This window comes from Lotus japonicus, chromosome 5 (genome assembly GCF_012489685.1).
Source record: "Lotus japonicus ecotype B-129 chromosome 5, LjGifu_v1.2".
Lineage (NCBI taxonomy): Eukaryota > Viridiplantae > Streptophyta > Magnoliopsida > Fabales > Fabaceae > Lotus > Lotus japonicus.
In genome coordinates, this window is record NC_080045.1 from 36355806 (window position 1) to 36367593 (window position 11788).

The window sequence follows — 11788 nt, forward strand, 5'->3', positions numbered from 1 at the left end:
GTCTAACCTCGATCTACTAGTTGACGTAGAGGGTGAGCGTTAAGATCCATGGAAACCCGTTCGTGCGGTGTCGGCCGCCGTGATCATCGCCGGAGGGGTGGTGGTCGTCCGGGCGGCCGCGACGGCGGACGATTCAACAACCGTGAAATACCTCAAGAGCAGGAGCAGGAGGCTTCCTCTGAAGGGGTTCACTCAGTGGCGCAATCACCGACGTCATTGGTGAATGTACCTCCGGGGAGACCCTCAGATCTGGTAGCTAAATCAGATCCTGACGTCAGGCGACGATCAGCGCCGCCTGAATATGTGAACTTAGAAGACCTTAAAACAAGTGCTCCACGGAAAGCACAGGAAGTAGTGACGGGAATCACGCCGGCGGCCTTGCAACAAATGTTGGATACTTTGCAAAAAGTACAAAGCCAAAACGAGCAGTTGCAAGCCCAGGTGGGGTATTTAACCCAGCGGCAAGACTATAAGCAAGGACAACGGCTTGAGGCTGAAGACGTCGTTGAGTTTCAGCCTTTTGTTCCCGCCATTACAAAGGTGGGTATACCAAAGCACCTGCAGACAATGGCTTTGGACGCCTTTTCAGGCGAATCTGACCCTATGGAACACCTGCGTTACTTTAACACCAAAATGGTCATTGGCGGGGCAACAGACGAGGTAAAGTGTAGATTGTTACCATCAACTTTTAAGGGGATGGCGATGCAATGGTTCATCCGACAGCCGCCTTTCTCCATTGACAATTTTACTGATCTGTCTACCAAGTTCCTGACTCAATTTTCCGCCAACAAAACTACAAAAGCAACAATGTTTGATCTCATCAGCATACATCAGCAGCTAGGGGAGAAGTTAAAAACCTACATGGCACGCTTCAGTAAGATGGCGGTTCAGTTGGAGGAGGATAACTCGGATGTATGCTTGGCGTCTTTCAAAAATGGCCTTAGGGCGGGAGATTTGAATAGGGACTTAACGAGGCGACCAGCGAGGGACATGATGGATCTTCGCGCTCGCGTTCAGGAATTCATCCTAATTGAACAAGATGATCAGAAAAAACAGGAGAGGGAGGAAGGGCGCAAGCAGGCCCAATCTGGCGGTGTTCCACAGGAAAAACCCAAGGCGGGGAAGGAAACCAGGGTAGCACAAACTCCGCGTATGCCAAGACCTGGACCATATCAAAACTCCAAGCCCGGATTTCAAAATACATGGCACAGAAATTCCCAAGGTCCCACTGCAACCTCAACTGGCCAGCATGGTGCCTCGCCAGCTCCAGTTCCACTTACTAAGTTGAATGCTCCCTTAAGTACCATTTTAAAAGCAGTTGGGCAGACAAATGTTGTACAGTATCCTCCGCCGCCACGGCGGCCGCCAGCTAATGTGGATACAAATAGATGGTGTGAGTACCACAAAGCGTTGGGGCATACCACGGATAATTGTTGGAACTTGAGACGGGAAATTGATCGCCTGATCAAGGCTGGCCATCTAGCAAATTTTGTTAAAGACACAACAACACCAGAAGCTACTAAGATAACACAAGGGGATAAAGGCAGAGGAAAGGAGATAGTGGAAGAGTTGGGCGACCCCGTTGGAGAATGCTCGTCCATTGCAGGGGGATTTGGAGGAGGCGTGATTTCAAGCAATGCTAGAAAGCGTTATGTGGCGGCCGTACATTCCGTGCACGAAGCATATGAGGGCGAATGCTGGTTGAATCACTCTCCCATTACATTCATCCCTCAGGATTTTGCTCAGGTTATTCCTCATGAAAACGATCCGATTGTGGTGACAATCAGGGTCAACAATTACATGACGAAGAAAGTGTTTTTGGATCAGGGATCTTCGGCGGACATCATTTACGGGGACGCTTTTGATCGCCTGGGGTTAAAGGAGTCAGACCTGAAACCATATAAGGGAACCCTGGTGGGATTTACAGGGGACCGGGTCAATGTGCGAGGATATGTTGAAATACCAACGGCTTTTGACGAGGGGGATTTTGTTAAAAAATTTCAGGTGAAATATCTGGTATTGGCATGTAGAGCCAATTACAACGTACTCTTGGGGCGCGACACCCTTAACAAGTTGTGTGCTGTAATTTCAACCGCGCATTTAACTGTTAAGTACCCTGCTTGTAATGGGAAGGTGGGCGTCCTTCGAGTGGATCAGAATGCAGCAAGAGAGTGTTACCTTAGAAGTGTAGCTCTCTATGGGCGAAAGGCCGCCAAGGAAAGCCACCGTATCACAGAGATTTTTCCACACGAAGGGTTTAGCTTGGACCCAAGAGATGACGCTGATGACTTCCGCCCACAACCTTTGGAAGAAACAAAATCAGCACAAATTAAAGATAAGGTTCTGAAAATCGGCAGCGGCTTAACAAAGGAACAAGAAGAAAGATTGATCACCTTGTTGGGCGAGAATTTGGATCTTTTTGCATGGACAATTGATGACGTTCCAGGCATCGATCCCAATGTAATCACTCATAAGTTGGCAATACGGCCAGGAGCAAAACCAGTCATCCAACCAAGGCGAAGGATGAGCGATGAAAAGAATAAGGCGGTACAAGTAGAAACTGAGAAGTTGATCAAGGCACAATTTATTCGTGAGGTGCAGTACCCAACCTGGCTCACCAACGTAGTGATGGTCAAGAAAGCTAATGGAAAGTGGAGAATGTGCACGGATTACACAAGCCTGAACAAAGTGTGTCCCAAAGATTCATATCCTCTCCCAATGTTGACAAGTTGGTAGACGGGGCTTCCGGCAACGAACTTTTAAGTCTAATGGATGCATATTCTGGCTACAATCAAATCATGATGCATCCTTCGGATGAGGAAAGTACGACGTTCATGACTAACCAAGCAAATTATTGCTATAAAACCATGCCTTTTGGTTTGAAAAATGCTGGAGCCACATATCAACGCCTCATGGATAAAATTTTTTCAAAGCAAGTTGGAAGAAATATGGAAGTGTATGTAGACGACATGATTGTAAAGTCCGCCAGGGCTGGTGACCACGGCGATGATCTTAAGGAAGAATTTGCTCAATTAAGAACATATCAAATGAAGTTAAACCCTGAGAAATGTTCTTTTGGGATTCAGGGGGGAAAGTTCCTGGGATTTATGTTAACGTCAAGGGGGATTGAAGTAAATCCTGATAAGGGGAAGGCGATCTTGGAAATGAAAAGCCCAACAAGTGTAAAGGAGGTTCAACGTTTAACAGGACGCATGGCCGCCTTATCACGATTTTTGCCAATGGCGGGAGACAAAGCGGCCCCATTCTTTACCTGTTTAAAAAAGAACTTGAAGTTTCAATGGAATGAGGCATGCGAACAAGCTTTTACCAAGTTGAAAGAAACATTGGCAACGCTACCAGTGCTTTCCAAACCCACGCCAGGCGTTCCTTTGATACTTTACTTGGCAGTCACTGACAAGGCGGTGAGTACGGTTTTGCTCCAGGAAGAAGGAAAAAAGCAGAAGGTTATATATTTTGTGAGCCATACTTTGCAGGGGGCGGAATCGCGGTACCAAAAAATTGAAAAAGCGGCTTTGGCAATTCTGAAAACAGCGAGGCGTCTTAGGCCATATTTTCAAGGTTTCCAAGTCAAGGTTAAAACCGACGTTCCCTTAAGACAGGTACTCCAGAAGCCTGATTTGTCAGGGCGATTGGTCAGCTGGTCAGTTGAGTTATCAGAATACGATATACAATACGAGCCAAGGGGCCAAGTTACAATCCAAAGTTTGATCGACTTTGTGGCAGAATTAACACCTGCGGAAGGCGAGAAAACGCAAGGAGAGTGGGTCCTATCCGTGGATGGATCCTCCAATGACACTGGAAGTGGGGCTGGGATAACTATTGAAAGCCCAGACAAAATGGTCATCGAACAGTCTTTAAAATTTGAGTTCAGGGCGAGCAACAATCAATCCGAATATGAGGCTTTAATCGCCGGCTTAAGGCTTGCTATTGAGTTGGGCGTCCAGAAGTTATTCATCAAAGGAGATTCGCAGTTGGTTGTTAAACAGGTAAAATGCGAGTATCAAGTGAAGGATCCGCAACTTTCTAAATACTTGGAAGTGGTACGCAGATTAATGATGGAAGTAAAAAATATAAGGATAGAACATGTTCCCAGAGGTCAAAATGAGAGGGCTGATGTGCTGGCAAAATTGGCCAGTACGGGGCGATTGGGCAATTATCAAACAGTCATCCAAGAAACCCTTCCTCGCCCAATTATTGATCTGGTGGAAGTAAAGTTGAAAGCAGTAAAGTCAGTGACTGAAGGCGAGCCTTCTTGGATGGAGTCAATCAAGATTTTTCTGGAAAATCCTCCAAGGGACGACGATCTGAACTCAAGGGCAAAACGTAGGGAGGCCAGTTTTTACACACTGATAGATGGCGAATTATATCGGCGGGGAATTATGTCTCCTATGCTCAAGTGTGTTGACACTAAGGATGCCCCTGGGATAATGGCGGAAGTCCATGAAGGAGTGTGCTCCAGTCATATCGGTGGAAGATCATTAGCAGTAAAGGTACTGAGGGCAGGATTTTATTGGCCAACAATGAAGAAGGACTGTCTGGAATACGTCAAGAAATGTTAAAAGTGTTAAGTCTTTTCTGACTTGCATAAGGCACCACCGGAAGAATTAACAACCATGTTGGCACCTTGGCCATTCGCTATGTGGGGGACGGACATTCTAGGACCATTCCCAGTAGCAAAGGCACAAATGAAGTATATCATCGTGGCGGTTGATTACTTCACCAAATGGATAGAGGCTGAAGCAGTGGCGACTATCACAGCCGCCAAGGTCAGGAATTTTCTGTGGCGAAGAATTGTGTGCAGATTTGGGGTTCCCATGGCATTGGTAATGGACAATGGGACCCAATTTACAAGTAATGTCACCCGGGAATTTTGCGCGGAAATGGGAATTGAAATGCGATTTGCCTCGGTAGAACATCCACAAACCAATGGACAGGCCGAGTCAGCTAACAAGGTTATCTTGAAAGGCTTAAAAAAGAAGCTGGATGAAGCGAAAGGACTTTGGGCGGAAGAATTACCGGGCGTCCTATGGGCATATAACACCACTGAACAGTCAAGCACAAGGGAAACCCCATATCGTTTAACTTATGGAACTGACGCCACGCTACCTGTGAAAATAGAAAACCAAAGTTGGCGAGTAGCTCGGTTTATTGAGAATGACAACGGGGAAAATTTGATAGCAAATCTAATCATGTTTCCTGAGGAACAATGAGAGGCGCACATAAGGAATGAGGCGGGGAAAGTGAAGGTCGCAAGAAAATTCTCAACGAAAGTGGTGCCATGAACGATGAGAGTAGGAGACTTAGTGCTCCGAAAAAATAATATACCTGACAAACACAACAAACTTTCGCCCAATTGGGGCGGGCCTTACAGGATTATAGGCGATGTTGGAAGAGGAGCTTATAAATTGAAACAACTGAACGGTCAAAGGGTTCCACGAACATGGAACGCCTCACATCTGAAGCAGTATTTTAGTTAAAAGGGAACAACAAAGGCGAATGAAGCCGCACTCTTTTTCCCTTTCTTTGGAAAGGTTTTTAATGAGGCGGCATATGTAAAGAATGAAGGGACAATTGTTCCCATATATGGAAAGCAATGAAAAAATCATTTCAAAAGACTTGCTTAATTTTTGATTTATATTACGAGTTTATGCAGTGCAAATCGTATCAAGGTATACAATACCGCGAATAAATCTTTCGGAATAAGAAAGTATCGCCATCAAATGTTAAAAGCCTTGGCAATTCTAGTGGCCACTAGAAACCAAGCCTCGTCGAAAAATCGACTAAGGTATATAAACCTAAATAACAACAAAATCTGGTAAACAACATCAAGGTAAGGTAACAACTTCAAGGAAACAACAAAAGAACTCAAACGAACTTCATTAAGGGTAAGAAAGGGGCGAAGCCCATACATGACTTAAAAACGACAACAAACAAAAGGGCAAAGCCCAAAGCAAAATTTTGACTTAACAAAATAAAAACAGAATAAATTCAAGCCAGGCTCTCATTGTTGGCGTTGTTGTCCTGGCTTGTGACAGCTTGAGGGTCTTCCTTCCCTTGATCCTCATTCTTGTTCTGGTCATTCCCATCTTCGCCATTTCCTTCCTCAGGCTCACTTTCAGAATCAAATTGAGGAAGAAGGTCGAGGCCAATGTCATCATCGCCAACCACTTGACCATCCTTGATCTCCTTCAGATACCCAATGCGGGAAAGATCAAAGCCTGGTTCAACAACACTTATTTGCTCTTTGGCCGCCAGAAAGCCTTGAGCAAATTGGAGGGAGGCGCGCCCTAAAATGGAGGCATTCAGGCGTTCATACTTCTTCTCCAGCCTTTGGCACTTAGCCTGCGCAGCAGTGTGTTTGTCATTAATGGCTTCTTTCAAGGACTTGGTCTTCTGAAGGAGTAGGTTAGAAGCAGCCAAGTCATCAGTTAACTTAGCACATTTCTCCTCAGCAGACTTCAAATGTTTGTTGGCTGTCTCAGCATCGACTTTTGCTCACTCATATGCAGCCTTATAATCAGTCGCCTTCTTCTCAAAACGATTCTTGGCTGACTGCAGTTCTTTCACGCACTGCGCTATGCCCGCCACGGTGCTAGCGGCAGAAAGCGCATGGTAAATGGCCAAAGAAGCAATGTTGGGGGGGCCTTGACCGGAGACATCTTTGTGAATGCGGTTGTCAAAAGTTCGAGCCATGAAATCCAACCCGTTGAAGTGAGGATCAGATAAGCTCAGCAAAGGGGGAGGAGCCTCGCCGCCAATGGCTGAGCTAGTGCCAGCATGGCTAAATGGAGTTAACGGGCGGTTGGTCAACACACTTGGATCCTGGTGGGGTGGCGGGACATTGTCATGTCCCTTCTTTTTCTCCGCGGGCTGACTTTTGGAGGCCAAGCCTGTTGGATTGAGAGTTGACTGGTGAAGAGGTTTACCACAAGCAGTTTTTTCAGCAGCGCCTGAAGTTCTTTGGCGCTTAGGGTCCCTGGTGTTATCAGAGTCCGAAGCACCTTCATTCTTTTTCTTCTGATCAGCCTCGGCCCTTTTCCTCGCCGCCGCAGCAGATTGGGCGAGGTATTCCTTCATCTTAAGCGGGTTAGCATCGACCTTGCCTTTTCCCATCGTAGCTACACGGAAAATATCAATTAGACAGAACACATGAATAAAAAGAAAAGCAAGTTATGTGCAAAGATTATAAACTTACTAAAAAATTGATTTAAAGTGCCGGATTTCGACGCCTCAATCAAGTCATGACCAGAGATTACTGGCAGTGTGCGAAGATAATCGACGATCCCTCGCTCAGAATCATCCAAGGCGTCATATGAAACGGAGATTTTTCGGCGAGGATTCTTTGTCCAATAAAAGGGGAAGAGAGGATTACTATCGGAATCTCGAAACAAGTTATTTATTTCCGGCGACTGCATAACTTTGAAGTATTTTTTCTGCCACACTTTGTAATGGCTTTTAAGGGCGGTGAATCGGCTCATGTTCTTGCGGGCTAAAAGGGGAACCCACTTAAAAGATGTAGGTTTTGTGGTGACTGACTTATAGAAAAGGAAAAACAAGGGGTAGGTGGGAGTGAAACTCAAGTGTTCGCAAAGAATTTCAAAGCAGCGGATAAAACCCCAGGCGTTGTGTTGGAGTTGACAAGGCGCCACGTTCAGAAAGGAAAGAACGTGACATATAAAAGGCGAGAATGGAAGTTTGATATTCAAGTCCAAGAAAAAATAACCATAAACAAAAAAGAAATCGGGCGATTCATCGGATGACTCTTTGCGTAAAAGAACACAATCACCCTCGCCACATGGAAGAACATTCAACAGATGATCTTCGTTATTAGAGGTGGCGGGATTTATCTTTGTAAACCCTTGGGCAGATATTCGAAGCGAGTTGATGCTCCCAATGCTGCCCCAGATGGAACGCCAAAGACATTTATCTTCAACCAAATGCGCGTTTGAGCGCCATTCGGGTGAAGACAAATCTCCATTAGAAGAAAGAATAGAATCTACAGAGCCGGCGGGACCGGAATCCTCATGAGTAGAAGGCGAGGAATGAATTTCAATAACAGTGGGGGCAGAAACTTCCCCCTCCGTAGAGGGTGAAGAAAGTTCTAAGGAAGAAATACTAATATTTTGCAACGACATAATGGGTAATTTCATAAAAAGAAAAAAGAAGAAGATGAACAGGTTCAAAAGGAAAAAAGAAGAAGATGAACAGGTTCAAGAAGAAAAAAGAGAAAGATGAACAGTTTCAAGAAAGAGAAAGAACTCACCGGAGGAGGAAGTGGAGGATTGGGTAAGGAGGACGTCGGCTATGGGGGAACACCGCGCAATGACGAAGGCTAGAGTGACGGAGGTTCGCCGGAGTTCAAAGAGGAGAAAGTAAGAATCGCAGAGAAAGAGTTTCAGATAAGTGAAAAGTGAAAAGTAAAAAGGGGGTTTTTATAGAAGAAAAAGGATGAGAGAGAATGAGTGGAGAAGATCGTGAAGAGTCGTGGGATTTGAAATTTGAAAAGGTGTGAGTGAAAAGATGTAACTCCTCGAGACGCACAATCGGAAACTGCATTCATGGCAAATGATGACGAAATCCCGGAAAACAAGGATTACGTGCGTCAGTTGAAAAGACGTGACTGACGGTTATGACAATGACGATGTATTAAGGAACATGAAGGTAGCCATATCAACGAACAACGAAATGGCGGTGAATGAATGAACAAGAATGTGGCGACATTCCCGCGACCACGTGATATCATGACACATCACAAGGCGAACAATAAAATTGGGCGGCGAAGCAGCATATTAAAGACATTTCGACTCAAGTTACCCGAGCCTCATGTCTTGGGGGCATGTGGACTTGGCGGGACATAAAGGATACTAATGCTCGCCCAAAATAAGTAATCACCCGAACGAAGACAGCCATGGCGGGAATCAACGACACAACGAATATCTTTGCTCTTCCTTAGGTGGACCCGCGAGCCAGCTGAAAGGTTCTGTTGGATTTGTCTTATATGCATAGGGATTTGGGCCCTGATTGTCAGGCCCAAATATAGGAAAAGTCCATACCATGACCACACCCTCTATAAAAGGGGAGGTCATCAACTTGTACGAACCACCTTTTTCAGCATTAATGAGAATTTACCTTTTCTGACTTCTTTGCTATTTTAAGTGCTCTGCTAGGGTTTGCTTTCTTTCCTTATCTTACGTAAGCTTCTCTAGTACAGAACAATATCGATCTCCTAAAATAGCAAAGGTTCAAACCTTGGTCCGACCTAATGATCATTCTCTTAATGGTTTCTGTCACTAGCATGGCATAAGCTCTCGTTACCCACACTCCGAAAGTATCGCAATATACGAATAAATAATTGTACAAGCAGTTAGTACAATCCAATAACGCATATTCAAACATATTATCATAGTCTACAATTAGCCGCTTAGCACATAAAGCATGTGATTCAGTCAACATCAATCATAGAACAATTAAAGCTTATAAACATATGTCGGCTGAAGCCCCAGAATTTGGAGACACAAGTCTCAAGTTTTATCAACGACATAAGCTTCAGAAAACATTTTCCAATTCAGATCAACCAATATCGAACAGTCACATAAACAAGTCGAAGTTATCGACGCCTAAATCATTATCTAGGAGTGTAAGTTGCCCTCACCTCTATCTCTTCCAACTTCACGATCCTCAAGCTCCTCAAGCGACCCCTCAGCAGCTCCAGAAGTTCGCAAGCTCAAACCTTGAGTAAAAACAACATTACTCAGTCGACACCAATAAAAAAAAATTAAACAATTTTAACTAACGCCCGACAAAACTTTAGAAGTTTCATAGTATGAGAATCTAGGACAAAAGACAAGTTTTTACAAAAAAATTAAAACTCCCCCAAACCCACATAGAGCTCTCGGCCACTCCCCCTTGAAACTGCGTTTCGACGCTTTTTCTTCTATCTAACTTAATTCCTGGTAATCTAGGGGTATAACTAGGGTAAATCAATGCTCATAAATTTTTTAGAAATTGCAATGCTACTAGGTGCTTTTGGGTCCAAACTTTATGCTCAAAACTCAAAGTAAAAATTTTTGAAAAGAAATTTAATAGGGTCTTAGATCGTAGCGTTTATAACAACTAATTCTAAAGGCACTAGGTTCAGTTGTGAATTTTTGGTTCAAAAAGAGGAACTTAGGTGAATATGAGTATTTTCACAGTTTATCAGATCTACGACGACTCGATCGAAATCAGCGCGCATCGACGATGAATATAGCTTGTTGTGTAGTAGAAGGTAGATATAAAGAAAAATCGAATTAAAAAGATAGTTTTGGAAAATGCTCAAAACTTTGAGCACAAAAAGACATGGTTTAAAGCAACAGGAAGTAGAAACAAAAGCATGAAATATCAAGAATACCTCGTTGTCGTTCAAGAGAAACTAAAATCGGGTCGATCTGACAAGAACTCGCGAAGAAATCCTCTCCCCCTCTCTCTCTCTACAACTCGCGGCTCTCTCTCTAATGGTGGGAAATGAGATATTTTCTTATTTCCCGCCTTTTATAGCGGAAGCTGAAAAAGCAAACTTTGAGGTTTTTCAAAACCGGTCGTTCTGATACTTCCGTATAACGATAAGAAGTGAATATCTGGCGACAGAATGCCAGAACTCAAAATGAAGTTCTCCGAATTGAAGAAAACGATATAAACGCAGTATTGGCCAAAATACGCCGGAAAACTACTTTTTGCAGTTGACGTCGGATGAAGAAACTTCCTTCTGAAGAAATGTTGCAATTGCTGAAAGAATTGTGACACCGCGGATGGAAACTTAGTTAAAAGCTTCGAATAGAAAAACGTTTCATTAAGGGTCTTAATTAAAGTCCCCGAGAGATTAATGCCTAGCTTCGACAGTCTTCCGGGAAGCCAAACCTATCATGTGAACAGTCCAAGGTTCCGTAGGAAAACAGTGGTCATGGGAAAAATACTCGGAGGTTCTTATTCTTCTAACAATTTTGAATTTCGCGTAAACAGTGCTCTAGAAGCGGAATAGCCTTTTTCGGACACTCTCAACATAAGCCGGGTGTTGAAAATGCTTGAACTATAACTTAAACTGTCTATGGTACCATCCTTAGTCAATTCTTGAACTTTATTCTTCATAAAGTCGTCCAATTCAGTAAACACTTGTCTAAGTTCCATACACGTTACATTGGAAACCTAAGCGAAAATAAGAGACTGTTACCCCAACCATCTGCCGAGGACATTAACTTGGCCCATCTTGACGCTCAGGACTGCTTCGAAGTCTAAACTTCGTTGCCTTCCCGTGCGCGAAGCGAATGGGCGCAGTGTTGTGGGTCAGTTTCGGGGCAGGGTTGTATTTTAACGAAAAAAAGAAATGAATCAAATTTTTTTATTTTTTTTAGTTAAAATTTTATTCATTTAAAAATAATGAAATTATTGTTGAGTTAAGTAAGTTTTTAATTACTATTACTAAAATTACATTAAATTTAACGTTAACGCCTAATAATTCTTTGATTCCAGTTAGTAAGATAAATGTTCTTACATGAACAATGATGACCTTTCTCTAGGGTTAGGGTAGGATTGGTAACCATTGTTATGTCAAAGAGAGAACATCTTTTATTATGAATGAGGGATCACCTTTTATAGTGGGGCTGAACCCTAAACCTAAACCTATTGCATTTGGGCCTCATCTAGGCACCATGGGCCTTTATTCACTACAAGCCCAATTAACTAGTCTTCAGGAGTCGAGTGTCAAGGTCGATAGGCCCTTGAATAGAGGTCG

At 43.7% G+C, this 11788-nt stretch overlaps 1 protein-coding gene across 1 annotated transcript; it reads left to right on the forward strand.

Annotated features, from left to right (window-relative positions):
- The first annotated feature begins 567 nt into the window (after positions 1-567).
- On the forward strand, positions 568-4580 carry LOC130719491 (uncharacterized). The gene is made up of 5 exons (XM_057570115.1): positions 568-660; positions 1471-1746; positions 1882-2622; positions 2730-3422; positions 3495-4580. Exons 1-5 carry the CDS (start codon positions 568-570, stop codon positions 4578-4580), a joined length of 2889 nt encoding a protein of 962 aa, XP_057426098.1.
- The last annotated feature ends 7208 nt before the right edge of the window (positions 4581-11788 follow it).